A 19,880-nucleotide genomic window follows, 5' to 3' on the forward strand; every position below is an offset into this window, starting at 1 on the left:
TTCATTTTGTATAACATTCACTCTAAATTGATTAGCCCTCCATTGACAGAAATCTACGTCCACTCCCCGCAGTCAATGGCAACCAAAGGCTAACCACGGGAACGCGCGTGCGTCGGGGGCGTGCACGCTTATCCTGATCACGTGATCCGACTCCCAGCAGCTGTGCGGATTGGAGCGGTCAGACAACGGGAGTCGAAGACGCAGAACGCGCAGTCTCGCACCCCCAGGCACCCCCAAAAAACACCTTTATAACAACAAAAAACCACACCTACGGACAATATGAAGGTACAAGCGGCCTTAACGCTACTTTTCCTGGCGGCGTCCAATCAGGCTGTCGAGGTAAGAACGCTCTTTTTATTCCCTTTTTTCCCCCCAACGCTGTCATGCAAACGAAGCTCGCTCGTGTTCAACACCGGAACTGAAGGTTCCGGCCTTTCACAATGTCATCAATCCTACACAAAGAAAGCCCAAACAGGCCGCTAACATACATTTATTAGCATATCATTTCCCCTACGATGAATTAGCATTTGTAAAAATACATATTTACTACCGCACGTTTTTGTAAATGCACAATTTAGAAGCTTACTTATCTTTTAACTCGGAAATAACCGGAAGTGTAGCGTGTTCCGCTACCTTTTGTCGAAACGGGGCTTTAAATTCAACACCCAGCATGTAGCGAATTGCTAATTCTTACGAAACATTCATTTTTAAAAGATATAAACCATATGTTTACCATAAACATGTTTAATAAATATTATATTTCTTAAAAACGTCACATTTTCTGCGTTGAATGCTTCAGGTTAAACCCGAGAACGCAGATTTTTTTCCCCCCATTTGAGTCCATTTGGTCGATGCTAACCGCTTGACGTTTAATTTAATATATGTTGACGTCATGTTAATTCTGACCGTAAACGTTATTTTTACGTATTATTTGTCATATTAACTGTCCAAGAGCTAATTTTAGTCAAGTGGGCGTGTTTGAGAGCGAAACCTGACGACACGACTTAATAATGCGCATTTTTTTGGTGTTAAAACGTGTCCTCGGGGTGAAAATAACCCGGAAAATGAACGTGTTAAACGGACAAAATGAATGAATTTGACGGGGAAAGAAACTCGTTTCGGTGGTTTGATGGAGGAAAGACAAGCAAGATGGCGGCGGTGCACTGCAGCATTGAAGCCTGGACGCTATTGTGTCATTCCTGCTCTTTCCTTCTTTTCTTTTTTAAACTGCGGATTAAAGTGTTCGTTGTCTTATCTCCATTTTTTTGCGTTCGTAAATAAATTTAAAAAATACTACATTGTTTTATAGGTAAACGTACCCATGTTACATATACTAGTGTTACTGTATATATCGAAATGGTGATTTATTGCGATTGTCTGTATCTTGAAGGTTAGTCATGTTCTCCCAAAAATTATTGCAATGACAAAAAAGGAAGAATTTTACTTGTATATGTCTGTTCACTCATTGGCTGGCGTCGGACGTCCAATTGTTTTTGACAAGGAGGGGTCCAATGACTGTCGTTTAATTTCAAACGTGACACCAAATTGCACATCTTTTACCACATGGGAGATTTTCGGGTCACTCTTAGTTGATTTTGGGACATTTTAGGGTCACTTCCGGTTGATTTGGGACATTTCAGGGTCACAACCGGTTGATTTGGGACATTTAGGGGTCACTTCCGGTTGATTTGGGACAATTTAAGGGTCACTTCCGGTTGATTTGGGACATTTCAGGGTCACAACCGGTTGATTTGGGACATTTCGGGGGAGCTTCCGGTTGATTTGGGACATTTTGGGGTCACTTGCGGTTGATTTGGGACAATTTAAGGGTCACTTCCGGTTGATTTGGGACATTTCAGGGTCACAACCGGTTGATTTGGGACATTTCGGGGGAGCTTCCGGTTGATTTGGGACATTTTGGGGTCACTTGCGGTTGATTTGGGACATTTAATGGTCACTTCTGGTTGATTTGGGACATTTAAGGGTCACTTCCTGTTGATTTGGGACATTTTAGGGTCACTTCCGGTTGATTTGGGGCATTTTAGGTTAACTTCCTGTTGATTTAGGACATTTAAGGGTCATTTTTGGTTGATTTGGGACATTTAAGGGTCACTTTTGGTTGATTTGGGACATTTAAAGGTCACTTTTGGTTGATTTGGGACATTTAAAGGTCACTTTTGGTTGATTTGGGACATTTAAAGGTCACTTTTGGTTGATTTGGGACATTTAAGGGTCACTTTTGGTTGATTTGGGACATTTCAGGGTGACTTCCGGTTGATTTGGGACATTACAGGGTCATTTCCTGTTGATTTGGGACCAATTTTGGGTTGCATCTTTCAAGTCTTGGCTCACTTTTGTTCAAATTTTCAGTCCCTTCAAATTTTGGGTTGCTTTGTTCAAGTTTTGGGTCATTTTGTTCAAGATTTGAGTCATTTTGTTCAAATTTTGGGTCACTTTCTTCAAGTCTTAGGTCATTTTGTTCAGGTCTTGGGTCATTTTGTTCAAATGTTGGGTCGTTTTTGTTTTTTTCCCAAGTCTTGGGTCACTTTGTTCAAATTTTCGGTGCCTTCATATTTTGGGTTGCTTTGTTCAAGTCTTGGGTAATTTTGTTCAAATTTAGGGTCACTTTCCTCAGATTTGGGGTTGCATCCTTCACATTTTGGGTCTCCTGCTTCAAGTCTTGGGTCACTTTTTGTTTAAATTTTGGGTCATTTGTTCAAATTTTGGGTCACAATGACTGCTCCCATTTACAAAAACACGATCCACATGTCCAAATCCCCCAAAATGTTGATACATTCCACGTATACTTAATTTTATTTTGAAATTGTCCTTCCCTTTTGGAGCTTCACAACAACAACAACAACTCTTGACCGTCTTCTGTCGCCATGGAGATCTTCATTTAAAATGATTAGCATTAGCTAACATTGATGTTTTTCACCCACGCCGAAATATGACTTTTGACGTTTTTGCAGCTCTGCTATTTTTAAATTCATTTGATCCATTTTTTTTAACCGGAACTTTTTTGAAGCGGCCTTTGCACCGTTTTGCATCATTTCCAACGCGGCCCAATTTGCCTGCCTTGCAGTTAACGCGCTCGCCGTTTTTTGCTGACTTCAACGGAATTTTTTATTTATTTTTCCTTCTTCTCCGGGTCATACTCATGTAACGCCAGCCCAATTTTCCTGCAAAAATGTACCCGCCCGATTGGGACTAAAAGGGAGGGACAGATTGGATTTCTCTTAATCCAGATGAGTGACCACGCCCCCCCCCCCCTCTTTTCCATCCTGAGAGGCGGAGCAAGAAAAGATATAGACAAATCAAAACATTGACAACATACCGAGACTTGCCCAAAAAAAAATACCATTCCATTGGTGGTCAATATTTCTGGCAGCAACAATAGAAATATAAAATAAACCTCCAATGCCCCCCCCCAAAAACTACATTGATGGTCATAAAATCTGGCAACAACAGCAAAATGGCAAAAAAACTACATTGATGGTCATAAAATCTGGCAACAACAGCAAAATGGCAAAAAAACTCCATTTTTGGTTCATTATTTCAATAAAAAAAACTCAAATGACCACAACCTAACAGGAAGTGGCCATAATTGTGTCAAAATAAAGCGAAAGTGGCCATAAATGTGTCAAAATAAAGTGGAAGTGGCCATAAATGTGTCAAAATAAACTGGAAGTGGCCATAATTGTGTCAAAATAAAGCAGAAGTGGCCATAATTGTGTCAAAATAAAGCAGAAGTGGCCATAATTGTGTCAAAATAAAGCGGAAGTGGCCATAATTGTGTCAAAATAAACCGGAAGTGGCCATAATTGTGTCAAAATAAAGCGGAAGTGGCCATAATTGTGTCAAAATAAACTGGAAGTGGCCATAATTGTGTCCAAATAAAGCGGAAGTGGCCATAATTGTGTCAAAATAAACCGGAAGTGGGCATAATTGTGTCAAAATAAAGTGGAAGTGGCCATAATTGTGTCAAAATAAAGCGGAAGTGGCCATAATTGTGTCAAAATAAAGCGGAAGTGGCCATAATTGTGTCAAAATAAACCGGAAGTGACGCGAAATTGTGCCCAAATTTACCAGAATTGATCTGCAATTTTGCCCAATGAACCGGAAGTGACCATAATTGCGCCAAAATAAACCGGAAGTGTTCTGAAATTGTGCCCAAATGAACCTGGAGTGACCTGAAATTGCGCCAAAATGAACCAAAGTGACCATAATTCACCAAAATAAAGTGGAAGTGACCTGAAATTGTGCCAAAATGAACTGGATGTCCCTTGAAATCACGCAACAAAAATAATAATAACCGGAAGTGACCTGAAATTGCGCCAAAATGAACCGGATGTCCCTTGAAATGACACCAAAAAAATGAGCCGGAAGTGACCATAATTGCGTAAAAATTAACAGGAAGTGACCAAAATTGCGACAAAATAAACCGGCGGTGACCTGAAATTACGCAACAAATGACCCGGAGTGACCTTAAATACTCCAAAATGAAAAAGTGACCCAAAATAAACGAAAAACATGCTAACCAAGCAAATCATCCTCGTAAATGACTCTTTCCCCCAAAGATTCCATCTACGTTTTTCAACATGGCGACGGCCTATTTCTCCAATGGAAAAAAAAATTCCACGGCGCCCCCTTTGTTTGTTTCTCGGAAACAACGTCGGAAAGCATTCCCATTGTTCTGAAATCAACAGGAATCGCTAAGCGTAGCGTAGCGACTCCCTTCTTCTAATCCATCTTCACTTGAGACGCCAACTTGGCGCGGACCGGTGAATCACTCTGCGTGGGGGGCGGGGCTTAAGGGGAGGGTGGGCCTTTATTATTATTATGACTTGCCTGCCAGGGGCTTTCAAACCATTAACGAGATTAGCTGAGGAACAATAGAACTCGTTTCTCTTCCCGTTTCTCCGATTTGGGGCGAGCTAATTTGGACACGCAATTTTGTTTTGGTTTTGGTTTGTTTTGGTTTTGGTTTGGTTTTGGTTGGTTTTGGTTTTGGTTTTGGTTGGTTTTGGTTTTGGTTTTGGTTTTGGTTTTGGTTGGTTTTGGTTTGTTTTGGTATTGGTTTGTTTTGGTATTGGTTTGTTTTGGTTTGGTTTGGTTTTGGTTGGTTTTGGTTTTGGTTGGTTTTGGTTTTGGTTGGTTTTGGTTTTGGTTGGTTTTGGTTTGTTTTGGTTTGTTTTGGTATTGGTTTGTTTTGGTTTGTTTTGGTTTGGTTTGGTTTGTTTTGGTTTGTTTTGGTTTGTTTTGGTTTTGGTTTTGGTTTGGTTTGGTTTTGGTTTGGTTTGTTTTGGTTTGGTTTGGTTTTGGTTGGTTTTGGTTGGTTTTGGTATTGGTTTGTTTTGGTATTGGTTTGTTTTGGTATTGGTTTGGTTTTGGTTTGTTTTGGTTTGTTTTGGTTTGTTTTGGTTTGTTTTGGTTTTGGTTTGTTTTGGTTTTGGTTTTCTTTTGGGTTTTTATTTTTGTAGTTTTTTTGGTTTTGGATTTTTGTTTTTTTGTTTTGGGGGATTTTAGTTTTTTGTTTTTCGTTTATTGGTTTTTGGTGTTGGTTTGTTTTGGTTTTCGGTTTTGCTTTTGCTCTGTTTTTTGGTTTTTGGTTTTGCTTTTGCTTTTGCTCTGTTTTTTGTTTTGTTTTTGGTTTTGCTTTTGCTTTTGCTCTGTTTTTTGTTTTGTTTTTGGTTTGTTTTGGTTTTGATTTTGTTTTTGTTTTTTTGTTTTTTTTGCCGCCTCTTCCAAAAAATAAGATGTAAATTTGAACTCCGTCCTTGACGAAAATTAGCGACAAGAAAGCAATTAGTGGTTTTTTTTCAACCGCTTTATCCTCATGGTTTGCGGGTGGTGCCGGAGCTTATCCTACCTGACTTTGGCCAATCGGCCTTGAATTGGTTGGCAGCCAATTGTAGAGCAATATGAGACAAACAACCAATCACACTAAGAGCATCATTTTTTTTGTTACAAATACGGCTTATATGCGAGAAAATACCCTATGGCAAATGTGGAGGTGTAACTCTCTGCCTCCCTCTGGTGGCGCAGGTGCCCACGGACGGCTCTGCGGGACCCCTGGCCGAACCCCAGGTGGCCATGTTCTGCGGGAAACTCAACATGCACGTCAACGTGCAGAGCGGCAAGTGGGAAAGCGACCCGTCCGGGACCAAGACCTGCGTGGGAACCAAGGAGGCCATCTTGCGTTACTGCCAGGAGGTGGGTCACATAACGGGATAAACAGTGGTACCTCGAGATATTCAATTTAAATTTATTATTATTTTTAAAAAGAATAATTCTGGAGATTTTATGTTTTTGAACGCACTGTGTATCGACTGTATTTTCAAAATAATGTGCTTTTTAAAATTGTAAATATACACAATTTAACAGTTTTTGTTGATTGAAATGATCCAAAAAAAGAATAAATTTAAATATTCAATTTATATTTAAAATTAATCTTTTTAGAAATAATAATTCTGGAGATTTTAGGTTTTTGAACGCATTGTGTATCAACATTTATTTTCAAAATAATGTGCTTTTAAAAATTGTAAATATACACAATTTAACAGTTTTTGTTGATTGAAATGATCCAAAAAAAGAATAAATTTAAATTGAATATTTAATTTAAAATTATTCTTTTTAAAAAGAATAATTCTCGAGATTTTACGTTTTTGAACGCACTATGTATCGACTGTATTTTCAAAAAAATGTGCTTTTAAAAATAGTAAATATACAAAATTTATTTATTGGAACCAATAGATTTTGTAAGTAGAGGTACGACTGTAGCTGGTTCACAACCGAGTGTATCCCAGTTCGTTTTTTAAAGTTATCCATGTGTGTGTGTGTGTGTGTGTAGGTTTACCCGGAGCTCCAGATCACCAACGTGGTGGAGGCCAACCAACCCGTCAGCATCCAGAACTGGTGCAAGAAGGGGGGCCGCAAGCAGTGCCGCAGTCACGTGCACATCGTGGTACCCTACCGCTGTCTAGGTCGGTTTACATTTCTCGTCTTTAGGGCGTCCAATCTATTTGAAGTGGACGCTGGCGTCCAATCGTGCGCTCTCGATTGCAGTGGGCGAATTTGTGAGCGACGCCTTGCTGGTTCCCGACAAGTGCAAGTTCCTCCACCAGGAGCGCATGGACCAATGCGAGAGTCACCTGCACTGGCACACCGTGGCTAAAGAGGTGAGGTCCCATTAGCATTAGCATTAGCCGTTAGCATCAGCAGTTTTCTTGTCGTTTTCGGTGTTTCTAATCGTCCACAAATCATTTTTAGACCTTCAAATTTGTCCAAATCTTCTTTTCGCTGTTAGCATTAGCCGTTAGCTGCTAGCCGCTAACATCAGCAGTTTTCTTGTCGTTTTCGGTGTTTCTGATTGTCCACAAATTATTTTTAGACCTTCAAATTTGTCCAAATGTTTTTTTTGCCGTGAGCATTAGCCGTTAGCTGCTAGCCGCTAACATCAGCAGTTTTCTTGTCGTTTTCGGTGTTTCTGATTGTCCACAAATTATTTTTAGACCTTCAAATTTGTCCAAATGTTTTTTTTGCCGTGAGCATTAGCCGTTAGCTGCTAGCCGCTAACATCAGCAGATTACTTGTCATTTTCGGTGTTTCTGATCGTCCACAAATCATTTTTAGACCTTCAAATTTGTCCAAATATTATTTTCGACGTTAGCATTAGCTGTTAGCTGCTAGCCGCTAACATCAGCAGTATTCTTGTCATTTTCGGTGTTTCTGATCATCCACAAATCATTTTAGACCTTCAAATTTGTCCAAATCTTTTAACCTCAAATATCTTGGATTCATTTATTTATTATATATTATATTAATTTTTATTAAAAAAGGGGATAACAATAAATACTTTTTAAAAATCATTTGTTTGAACCTAGATATAGCAGATATTCTCTGAAAGTTGGGATTGGTTTGTTTACTTTTTAAAAAATGGCGGATAAAAATAAGTGATAACAATAAGGATAAGTGGTTAGTGTGTCGGCCTGATGGTGGTGGGATCTGGGTTCGAATCCAGATTCTGACCTTTCTGTGCAGAGTTTGCGTGTTCCACCCGGGCCTGCATGGGTTTTCTCCGGGGACTCCGCTTTCCTCCCACATTCCAAAAACGTGCATGCTAGGCTAATTTAGCATTCTAAATTGCCCCTCCCACATTCCAAAAATAAGCATGCTACGCTAATTTAGCCCTCTGAATTGCCCCTCCCACATTGCGAAAATGTTCATGCTAGACTAATTTAGCACTTTAAATTGCCCTCCCACATTCCAAAAACATGCATGCTAGGCTAATTTAGCACTATAAATTGCCCCTCCCACATTCCAAAAACAATCATGCTAGGCTATTTTAGCATGCTTGGCTAATTTAGCACTGTAAATTGCAGTCTTGCGCAGAGCGCACCATGAACCTGCACGACTACGGGATGCTCCTCCCCTGCGGCATCGACCGTTTCCGAGGGGTGGAGTTTGTTTGCTGCCCCGCCGAGGCGGAACGCGACGCCGACAGCGCCCAGCGCGACGCCGACGATTCCGACGTCTGGTGGGGCGGAGCCGAGACCGATTATTCCGATAACAGGTACGTATATTAAATACATTTAATATATAATAAATAAATACTATAATTTTTAATGTAAAAAATCCACATACTATGCCTTTCCTAATCTTTGATTTTCACGGCGCGTTTCCTTCCCGTACCGCCTCATTACGCCGATTCCCCCAGTATGGTGCGGGAGGCGGAGCCTACGGAGCGGCACGAGGAAACCCAGCAAACTGTGACGCGTGAGGAAGAGGATGAAGACGAGGAAGAGGACGCTCTGGGCAACGACCGGGACGGAGACGGTGAGGAGGACGATGATGACGATGACGACGAGGAGGAAGAGGACGACGTCGACGACGCGCTTGAAGACGACGACGACGCCGACGACGGCGGCGAGATGGCCGCCAACGTTGCCATGACGACGACAACCACCACCACAACCACCACCGAATCCGTCGAGGAGGTCGTGAGGGGTGAGTGAGCGTCCATATCTCTCGCTTTATCCTCACTTGGGGGTGCTGGAGCCTATCCCAGCTGACTCCGGGCCAGAGGTGGGGGAAACCCTTGAATTTGTGGCCAGCCAATCACAGAGCACAAAGACACAAACGTCCAATCGCTCATCGCTAGGAGCAAGTTAGCATATAATTAGCCTAGCATGCATGTATTTGGAATGTGGGAGGAAAGCGGAGTACCCGGAGAAAACCCACACAGGCCCGGGAGAACACGCAAACTCAACACGGAAAGATCAGAATCTGGATTCGAACCCAGATCCCCCCACCGTCAGGCCGACGTGCTAACCACTCATCCTTATTGTTATCACTTATTCTTATCTGCCATTTTTTTTTAAATTAAACAAACGAATCCAAACTTACAGAGATCTGCTATATCTAGGTTCAAACAAATGTTTTTTTTTTAAATTAAAATTTAATATAATATATAATAAATAAATGAATCCAAGATATTTGAGGTTAAAAGAATATTTTGGACACATTTGACGGTCTAAAAATGATTTGTGGATGATTAGAAACACCGAAAACGACAAGAATACTGCTGATATTAGCGGATAGCAGCTAACGGCTAATGCTAACGGAGAAAAGAAGATTTGGACAAATTTGAAGGTCTAAAAATGATTTGTGGACGATCAGAAACACCAAAAACGACAAGAAAACTGCTGATGTTAGCGGCTAGCAGCTAATGCTAATGCTAACGGCGAAAAGAAGATTTGGACAAATTTGAAGGTCTAAAAATTATTTCTGGACGATTAGAAACACCGAAATGACAAGAAAACTGCTGATGTTAGCGGCTAGCAGCTAACGGCTAATGCTAACGGCGAAAAGAAGATTTGGACAAATTTGAAGTTCTAAAAATGATTTGTGGACGATCAGGGGAACATCAACCCGGATTTGAACCCAGGACCCCTTGAACTGTGAGGCCAACGTGCTAACCACTTTAGCCACTGGCCCGCCCAGAAAATATTAATATATAGATATATCTTCTTATCTCTCTCTATATATAAATATATTCATTAATTAATTTTCACAAGGGTTGCAGGGGTGCTGGAGCCTATCCCAGCTAACTAGCGGCTCCACCCCCAATCAGTAGCAGCCAATAGCAGGGCACAAATAGACAAACAACCAATCACACTCATAGCTAGGGAGCACTTAGCATACAATTAGCCTAGCATGCATCCTTTTTGGATGTAGGAAGAAAGTGGAGTACCTGGAGAAAACCCACAAGAAGCTGGGAATCAACCCCGGGACCCCAGAACTGCGAGGCCGCTATGCTAACCAATAACAACGGCGCTGTATAGAGATATATAAATAGATACATATTTGCGACTTATAGTGCTGAAAATACGGTAGACCATAGGTGGGATAACAGCTTTCCTTCCCCGTGTGCCCCCCGCCAAGACGTGTGCTGGTCCGATGCCGAGACGGGACCGTGCCGGGCCGCGCTGCCCCGCTGGTACTTTGAGCGGCGGGAGGGCCGCTGCGTTCAGTTCATCTACGGCGGCTGCGGAGGAAACCGGAATAACTTTGACTCCCGGGAATACTGCCAGTCTGTCTGCGGGAGCGTCCTTAAGCAAGGTGACGCTAGCTCCTTTGGCGCTAACTGCCATGGTGCTAACTCCAGTAGTGCTAACTCCAGTAGTGCTAACTCCTGTGGTGCTAACTCCAGTGGTGCTAACTCCAGTGGTGCTAACTCCTGTGGTGCTAACTCCTTTGGTGCTAACTCCCACTGCGCTAACTTTCATGGTGCTAACTCCCGTAGGGCTAACTCCAGTAGTGCTAACTCCAATAGTGCTAACTCCAGTAGTGCTAACTCCAATAGTGCTAACTCCAGTAGCGCTAACTCCAGTAGCGCTAACTCCAGTAGCGCTAACTCCAGTAGCGCTAACTCCAGTAGCGCTAACTCCAGTAGCGCTAACTCCAGTAGCGCTAACTCCAGTAGCGCTAGCTCCTTTGGCACCAACTCCTTTGGCACCAGCTCCTTTGGCGCCAGCTCCTTTGGTGCTAAGTCCTTTGGCGCTAACTCCCATGGCGCTAACTCCTTTGGCTCTAACTCCCATGTTGCTAAGTCCCATGGTGCTAACTCCCATGGCGCTAACTACTTAGCTGCCAACTCTTTGGGCACTAACTCCTTTGGGGCTAGCTTCTTTAGCACTAAGTCTTTTGGCTCTAACTCCCATGGCGCTAACTCTCATGGTGCTAACTCCTGTAGTGCTAATGCTAACTCCTGTAGTGCTAACTCCTGTAGTGCTAATTCCTATGGCACTAACTCCTTTAGCGCTAACTCCCATGGCGCTAGCTCCCATGGTGCTAACTCCCGTGGTGCTAACTCCTTTGGCACTAGCTCCTTTGGCGCTAACTCCCATGGTGCTAACTCCCATGGCCCTAACTCCCATGGCGCTAACCCCCATGGCGCTAACCCCCATGGCGCTAACCCCCATGGCGCTAACCCCCATGGCGCTAACCCCCAGGGTGCTAACCCCATGGCGCTAACTCCCATGGCGCTAACTCCCATGGCGCTAACTCCCTTGGCGCTAACTCCTTTGGCGCTAACCCTGCTAACCACTCCTCAATTTTTCCTGGCTAACCTTTCAACTTTTCTCCACACTCACTTGTACCAGGCTATGATGATCAATGAGGCCATTTTGGGTCATTGGCTAATTTTAGTCTACTTACAGCTCACTTCCTGTTGATTTTAGGGTAACTTCCAGCACCATTTTGGAATTAAAAATGAACCCAAAAAGTCCCAAAATGAATAGTAAGTGTCCAAATCCAACAGTAAGTCACCCAAAAATATCTAACAGGAAATGACCCAGAAATGCGTGAACACTAACAGGAAGTGACCCGGAAATGCGTGAAAACTAACAGGAATTGACCCAGGAATGCTCCAAAACTAACAGGAAGTGACCCGGAAATGCTCCAAAACTAACAAGAAGTGACCCGGAAATGCTCCAAAACTAACAGGAAGTGACCCAGAAATGCTCCAAAACTAACACGAAGTGACCCAGAAATGCTCCAAAACTAACAGGAAGTGACCCAAAAATGCTCCAAAACTAACAGGAAGTGACCCGGAAATGCTCCAAAACTAACACGAAGTGACCCGGAAATGCTCCAAAACTAACAGGAAGTGACCCAAAAATGCTCCAAAACTAACAGGAAGTGACCCAAAAATGCTCCAAAACTAACAGGAAGTGACCCGGAAATGCTCCAAAACTAACAGGAAGTGACCCAGAAATGCTCCAAAACTAACACGAAGTGACCCAGAAATGCTCCAAAACTAACAGGAAGTGACCCAGAAATGCTCCAAAACTAACACGATTTGACCCAGAAATGCTCCAAAACTAACAGGAAGTGACCCAAAAATGCTCCAAAACTAACAGGAAGTGACCCGGAAATGCTCCAAAACTAACAGGAAGTGATGCAAAAATGGCCCCAAACGCACCAAAAGTGACGTGAAAACTTCCAAAATTGAAGTGTCCAAAATTCTAAAGGAAGTGAGCCAAAGCGTCCTTTTCAATTGGAGAATGTAAATAAAAAAAAGGTTGGGAGGAGGGGCTACATTGCTCCTCCCACATAACTCCCTAGTAACCCCCCCCCTCCTCCTTTGACCTACTTTGTGTGTTCTTAATCTGCCCAAAAACGTGACAATCCAGGGAGATTTTTCTTGTAATCTGATCCTCCCCCGTCCCCCGTCCCCGTCCGTCTGTTTCTCCTCGTAGTCCCCACGGCCACGCCGGGTTCCCCCGACGCGGTGGACCACTACCTGGAGACGCCCGCCGACGAAAACGAGCACACCCATTTCCAGAAAGCCAAAGACAGCCTGGAGGCCAAACACCGCGAACGGATGTCCCAGGTAACACGAAGCACGCCCTCTAGTGGCTAGGGAGTTATCTACAGGCAACAAGAAATGGGAATTGAACACCGTCTGTCTTTCTACTCGTGCTCAGGTGATGAGGGAGTGGGAAGAGGCCGAGAGGGACGCCAAAAATCTTCCACGCGCGGACAAGAAGGCCGTCATCCAGGTAAGGGCCGCCACTTAATCCACTTTCATTCATACCCAGTCTTAAAAAATAAATAAAATAAAATTACAAACTACACAATTGCAGTACTGTCAATAAGTAGCTACAATTTTTTGTTTCTAACCTGAAATTTTTGGAACCCGAAACGTTTATTACCCAGAATTTTTGTCACCCAAAAATTTTGTCACCCAAAAATTTTGTCACCCAAAAATTGTCACCCCAAATTTTTGTCACCCAAAAATTTTGTCACCCAAAAGTTTTGTCACCCAAAAATTGTCACCTGAAACGTTTGTCACTCGAAACGCTTGTCACCCGAGCCTTTTGTCACCCAAATTTTTTTTGCCACCAGAATTTTTCTCAAGCTACATTTTTCTCAAGCTACATTTTTATTTTTTGTCACCCGAAATATTTGTCACCTGAAACTTTTCTCACCCGAAACTTTTCTCGCCTGAAAATGTTTCTCACCTGAAATTTTTGTCACCCCAAATTTTTGTTACCCCTCACCCGAAACTTTTCTCACCCGAAAATTTTCTCACCCGAAAAATTTCTCACCCGAAAATTTTGGTGACCGCAAATTTTGGTGACCGCAAATTTTGGTGACCCCAAATATTGGTGACCGCAAATTTTGGTGACCCAAATTTTGGTGACCCCAAATTTTGGTGACCCAAATTTTGGTGACCCAAATTTTGGTGACCCAAATTTTTTGTCACCCAAATTTCTTCTCACCCGAATTTTTTTCCCACCCGAAATTTTTCTCACCCGAATTTTTCTCTCACCCGAAAATTTTCTCACCTGAATTTTTGTCTCACCCAAAACTTTTGCCACCCGAAACTTTTGTATCTAGAGACGCGGCTGTACTTTGCGGTGACCCTAATTGCGCCAACTTCCATCCATTCCAACTGCCCGTTTAGCGATTCCAAGAGAAGGTGGAGACTCTGGAACAGGAAGCGGCCAGTGAACGTCAGCAGCTGGTGGAGACCCACATGGCCCGAGTGGAGGCTCTCCACAACGACCGTCGGCGTCTGGCCCTGGAAAGCTACCTGACCACCTTGCAGCAGGACCCGCCCAGGGTACGCCCCCCAAAACCTGGATTAGATTGGACTTTCCCAATTTGTTGTTTGTCACGGCGTCTGTCATCTCGCAGCCTCGTCACGTCTTCGGCCTGTTAAAGAAGTACGTGCGCGCCGAGCAGAAGGATCGCCAACACACCCTCAAACACTTTGAACACGTCCGTATGGTGGACCCCAAGAAGGCGGCGCAAATCAGGCCTCAGGTAGAGGTGTTCCATTGGGCGTGGTCATTTTTTTTTTCACCCGTTGAAATGCCGCCGACGTGTGTGCGACAGGTCCTGACGCACCTGCGCGTCATCGAGGAGCGCATGAACCAATCGTTGGGACTTCTCTACAAGGTGCCCGGCGTGGCTGACGACATCCAGGATCAAGTCGGTAAGTTGACGGGAGGGACGGTTTTATGGAGGCGCTAACTGGAAACATGGAGGCGTGCTAACCTGGGAGGCGCTTAACTTGATATGTGGAGGTCACCGAAACGTTTGTCACCTGAAATTGTTGTCACCCGAAATTGTCACCCGAAATTGTTGTCACCCAAAATTGTTGTCACCCAAAATTGGTGCCACCCAAATTCTTTGTCACCCGAAAATTTTCTCACCCTAATTGTTTTTCACCCGGAATTTTTCTCACCCAAAATGTTTCTTACCCGAAATTGTTCTGGCCCGAAAATTTTCTCACCCAAAATTTTTCTCACCCAAAATTTTTTCACCCAGAATTTTTCTCACCCAAAATTTTTCTCACCCGAAATTTTTCTCACCCCAAATGTATCACCCAAAAATTTTCTCACCCGGAATTTTTCTCACCCAAATGTATCTCACCCGAAATGTATCTCACCCAAAAATTTTCTCACCCAAAAATTTTCTCACCCAAAATGTTTCTCACCCAAAATGTTTCTCACCCAAAATTTTTCTCACCCAAATTTTTTCTCACCCGAAATGTATCACCCAAAATTTTTCTCACCCAAAATTTTTCTCACCCGAATTTTTTCTCACCCGAAATGTATCTCCACTGAAATTTTTCTCACCCGAAATGTATAATTTTTCACTAACGCAAGACGTTGAGCGCGCTAACGCGAAAGAGTCCCATTTTTTAAAATTTGGTTGAACGGCAGCAGGAAGTAGTAGTAGGTTTGACAGATGGGGGTGCCGTACTGTCGCTGGTACTTGTAACAGTGGGATTGAAGGCTTTACATTCCAATTTTTTCGTGTACTTACAAGGATGTTGCAGCTAGTTGACCCAATTCTTCCGCCTATTTCAAATTAAGCTGTTTGTTGGCTTACTTTTTTTTTACCCTGGTTCGTTGGAGTGTGGTACTCCGTCACCCTGTCAGCCATCTGCGCACCTCTTAGACTGCCATAGTGCTGTGGTCCTTGACGTCCATGAGTTTCTGTTTTGTTGATTTTGCCATTTTGAGGTCACTTCCTGCCGATGTTTGGGCCAAGGGAGCCTCACTTCCCCTCGATGTTTAGGGTTGGTTTTGTGGAAACTGCAGGTTACTTCCTGTTTGATTTTACGGCGGACTGCGTGTCACTTCCTGTTTGATTTTACGGCGGACTGCGGGTCACTTTCTGTTTGATTTTGAGTGGCGGCTTGGTGGTTACTTCCTGTTTGATTTTGGGAAAAGGGAATGGGGGTCACTTCCTGTTTGATTTTAGGGGAACTGCGGGTCACTTCCTGTTTGATTTTAGGGGGACAGCGGGTCACTTCCTGTTTGGTTTTGAGGGGTGGATTGGTGGTTACTTCCTGTTTGATTTTAGGGGGACTGCGGGTCACTTCCTGTTGGATTTTTGGAAAGGGGAATGTGGGTCACTTCCTGTTTGATTTTAGGGGGACTGCAGGTCACTTCCTGGTTGATTTTTGGAAAGGGGAACGTGGGTCACTTCCTGTTTGATTTTACGGCGGACTGCGGGTCACTTCCTGTTTGATTTTGAGGGGCGGATTGTGGGTTACTTCCTGTTTGATTTTGGGAAGAGGGAATGGGGGTCACTTCCTGTTTGATTTTAGGGGGACTGTGGGTCACTTCCTGTTTGATTTTGAGGGGCGGATTGTTGGTCACTTCCTGTTTGACTTTGAGGGGCAGATTGTGGGTCACTTCCTGTTGGATTTTGGGATGGGGGAATGGGGGGGTCACTTCCTTTTTGATTTTGGGAAGGGGTAATGGAGGGTCACTTCCTGTTTGATTTTGAGGGGCAGATTATGGGTCACTTCCTGTTTGATTTGTGGGTTGGAATCAAAAAAATCTGCCATTTGTCGTCCTCCATCAGAGCTTCTTCAGAAGGAACAAGCGGAGATGGCGGAACAGCTGGCCAACCTGCAGACGGACGTCAGGGCCAGCTACGGCAACGACGCCCTCGTGCCCGACCCCGAGCCGGGACACCTGGACGGGGAGGCGGAGCCGCTGACTCGGGAGGACGCGGTGGCCGACCTGGGACTGGGAGGACTGGGCGGACTGGGCTTCGTTCACCCCGAGAGCTTCAACCAGCCCAACACCGACAACCAAGGTAAGCTAGCAACCGGCGAATGATTTCAACCACGCCATTTCGGGACTTGAACCTTGTGTTTTTTTCCGTCAATCCGCAGTGGAACCGGTGGACTCCCGCCCCAGCGTCGACAGAGGGATTCCCACGCGGCCAGGTGGGTCATCCCCCCCCAAAAAACAACATTTTTTGGCACTATTAATGAACGCTTTATATGCGCACATTGCTCAGTTCCTGTTAATCTTGGGGTACATTGATCACTTCCTGTTAATCTCGTGGGGACATTGATCACTTCCTGATTATCTTGGGATACATTGATCACTTCCTGTTTATCTCGTGGGGTTACATTGATCACTTCCTGTTCATCTTGGTGTATATTGATCACTTCCTGTTAATCTTGGGGTACATTGATCACTTCCTGTTAATCTCATGGGGTTACATTGATCACTTCCTGTTAATCTTGGGATACATTGATCACTTCCTGTTAATACCTTGGGGTACATTGATCACTTCCTGTTAATCTCGTGGGGGTACATTGATCACTTCCTGTTAATCTCGTGGGGGACATTGATCACTTCCTGTTTATCTTGGGATACATTGATCACTTCCGGTTTATCTCGTGGGGTACAATGATCACTTCCTGTTAATCTTGTGGGGGACATTGATCACTTCCTGTTAATCTTGGGGCACACTAATCACTTCCTGTTAATCCAACATAATTTTTTTCTCGCCAGTCACCGGCCTGAAGATGGACGCCCTCCCCGAACTCCGGATGGAGAAGGTAGACCGCCAGAGCAGCGAGTACGAAGTCCACCACCAGAAACTGGTAAGGGGCCGACGACAACCGGGGGAAAAGCCACGCCCTCCCGGAAAGACAGACAAACGTTGTTTTTTTTTTCAGGTGTTTTTCGCCGAGGACGCCGGCTCCAACAAGGGCGCCATCATTGGGCTGATGGTTGGGGGCGTGGTCATCGCCACAGTGATTGTCATCACGCTGGTCATGCTGAGGAAGAAGCAGTACACGTCCATCCACCACGGGGTCGTCGAGGTCAGGCGCCCGCCGTGCTTTGTCGCCACGCGATTGGTCGCCGGGCGATTGGTCGCCGGGCGATTGGTCGCCGGGCGATTGGTCGCCGGGCGATTGGTCGCCGGGCGATTGGTCGTCGGGCGATTGGTCGTCGGGCGATTGGTCGTCGGGTGATTGGTCATTAGTCTACTATCCGAATAATTCCGCTTAACCCGCCGATTTTCTCCGCCCCCTTCAGGTGGACGCCGCCGTCACCCCCGAAGAGCGCCACCTGTCGAAAATGCAGCAGAACGGCTACGAGAACCCCACCTACAAGTTCTTTGAACAGATGCAGAACTGAGGGGAACGTCGCGTCCGTTGGCACATTTCATTCCATGCCCGAAACCCCTCCCCTTTTCCAACCACGCCCGAAGCCCCTCCCCTTTTCCCACACTCGAGTAACGTCAGCTGTACGGCATGAAACGAACTATTCGGGCGATAGAGGTCCAATCCATTTGCAGCAGAAGGGTTGGCTGCCAGTGAGATAAGACAAGAAGCTAGAAGCTAGTCGCTAGTCCTCACTATACATATCGAAGGCTCTCCATGTCAGCCATTTTGTGTCAGTGCCATTGGAGAAACATGCCATTACATTGAAGGACCCCAAGGCAACAGGAAGATACAGTTAAATGCCCTAGAGCAACAGGAAATGACCTGGGATTGGCTCAAAATCATAACTGACAAATAGGAATTGACCGATAAATGCCCCAAATCAACAGGAAGTGACCCAAAATGAACAGGAAGTGATTTGGCAATGCCTCAAAACCCAAACCTAAGTCCCCCGGGAATGCCCACAAATCATAAATGACTCAATATCAACAGAAAGTAAGCCTTAAATTCCCTCAAATCAACAGGAAGTGACCCAAAACGAACAGGAAGTTACCCAAAATTCACAGGAAGTGATTTGACAATGCCTCAAAACCCAAACCTATGTCCCCTAGGCATGCCCACAAACCATAAACGACTCAATATCAACATAAAATGACCCTTAAATGTCCCCAAAATCAACAGGAAGTGACCCAAAACGAACAGGAAGTGACCCAAAATCACCATAAAGTGACATTTACTAGAAGACCAACATAATTTCTCCCCAAATCCCATTTTCTATTCCCTTCAAAGACCCTTTTTCAACCCAACGCGCCCATTTCCAAAATAAAATCCACTCCATTTCCTGCAATACTGCTGACCTTTACTCCCTACACTGGAAAATAACCCCACCCCCAAAACAATCCCCCTCCCTCCCTCTTTTTTGTGCATTCTTATGACAGCTGGGCTGTGTTAAGTCACACAAAAGCTCTCAAAGCTAAATATAAGGAAGATGCTAACGAACGTGTTGATGCTAGTTATCATGTATTCTGAATGAGCTGTTTTCCTGTACGGGTTCCATTTTGTTTTTCAAAAAAAAAAAGACTGAAAACATAAAAAAAAAAACATATGTAAAGTCATTTTTTTTAAACTCGTGCGTGATGTACCCAAGTCGTAGTCGTAGTGCATGAAAACAACAACAACAAAAAAGACAAGATTTTGACGGAAAACAAGATCTTAAACACCGCTCTCTCACTTATCGGTTATGCTAATGCTAGCAAAGATTGTACATTTCGTATCTTCTCGTGATCGCGTGACTTCAAACCGTGATGGAAAAAAAAATTATATAAATGTAGATGAACGGGCTCCGCTTTGGTATTTAATACACATTTGTTAAATATGATTATTTTGCTCAAGTTTGTACATTTTTATTTCACAAATCTCCAGCCGTATTTGTCGTTTTTTAAGACACTAACTGCCATAAACGGTGATATACGTCCAATCGGTTTCAACTGGGACGGCCGGCAGCCAATCATTTGCTGCCGTCCCTCCCTGTTGAAATGGATTGGATGTTCTACTCATTTCAATTGACAGCTGGAGAACGAAATAGAGCCGCATGCGGCTCTGGAGCCGAAGCGAAAGAGTAATTTTCATTGTTTTCACTGCAGACATCTCAATTAAATTGAATTATTTATTATTATTATTTTATCATAGCATTGAATATTTCTTTGGCAGCGGATTGGTTGGCAGTGCTAAAAGAATTAGCACGATGGACTGAAGTAGAAACGTTAAAATACGAGTTTTCTGTTGATTGCGCTGTTTTTGTTGTGTAATATTCTGCTAGCCATTTGCATTGAATGGGGAAACGCTTTCTACACTCTATTCCATAATAAAGTTTTGAATG

The 19,880-nt window shown here is 44.0% G+C and overlaps 1 protein-coding gene across 2 annotated transcripts; it reads left to right on the forward strand.

Annotated features, from left to right (window-relative positions):
* Positions 1-130: 130 nt before the first annotated feature.
* appa (amyloid beta (A4) precursor protein a) lies at positions 131-18,458 on the forward strand. 2 transcript variants are annotated; one of them, XM_077616492.1, is made up of 17 exons: positions 131-339; positions 6,049-6,216; positions 6,854-6,986; positions 7,069-7,181; positions 8,385-8,575; positions 8,720-9,009; positions 10,447-10,623; positions 12,765-12,898; positions 12,993-13,067; positions 13,976-14,134; positions 14,209-14,337; positions 14,410-14,509; positions 16,396-16,632; positions 16,712-16,765; positions 17,343-17,434; positions 17,510-17,656; positions 17,874-18,458. In XM_077616492.1, the coding sequence occupies exons 1-17, from the start codon at positions 280-282 to the stop codon at positions 17,973-17,975; spliced, it is 2,361 nt and encodes a 786-aa protein (XP_077472618.1). In that variant the 5' UTR covers positions 131-279; the 3' UTR covers positions 17,976-18,458. The 2 variants fall into 2 exon arrangements, with proteins under 2 accessions (XP_077472618.1, XP_077472628.1); XM_077616502.1 differs by lacking the exon at positions 10,447-10,623 and having other exon boundaries at positions 134-339; positions 17,874-18,457.
* Positions 18,459-19,880: the final 1,422 nt, after the last annotated feature.

The sequence above is a fragment of the Stigmatopora argus genome, chromosome 1 (genome assembly GCF_051989625.1).
Source record: "Stigmatopora argus isolate UIUO_Sarg chromosome 1, RoL_Sarg_1.0, whole genome shotgun sequence".
NCBI lineage: Eukaryota > Metazoa > Chordata > Actinopteri > Syngnathiformes > Syngnathidae > Stigmatopora > Stigmatopora argus.

Bases quoted from the DNA above. Each gene is read 5' to 3' on its own strand.
- appa (XM_077616492.1), top strand. From the start codon at position 280: ATGAAGGTACAAGCGGCCTTAACGCTACTTTTCCTGGCGGCGTCCAAT. The intron at 340-6,048 runs GTAAGAACGCTC...CTGGTGGCGCAG, and splicing joins CGTCCAATCAGGCTGTCGAG to GTGCCCACGGACGGCTCTGC. The intron at 9,010-10,446 runs GTGAGTGAGCGT...CCCCCCGCCAAG, and splicing joins CGTCGAGGAGGTCGTGAGGG to ACGTGTGCTGGTCCGATGCC.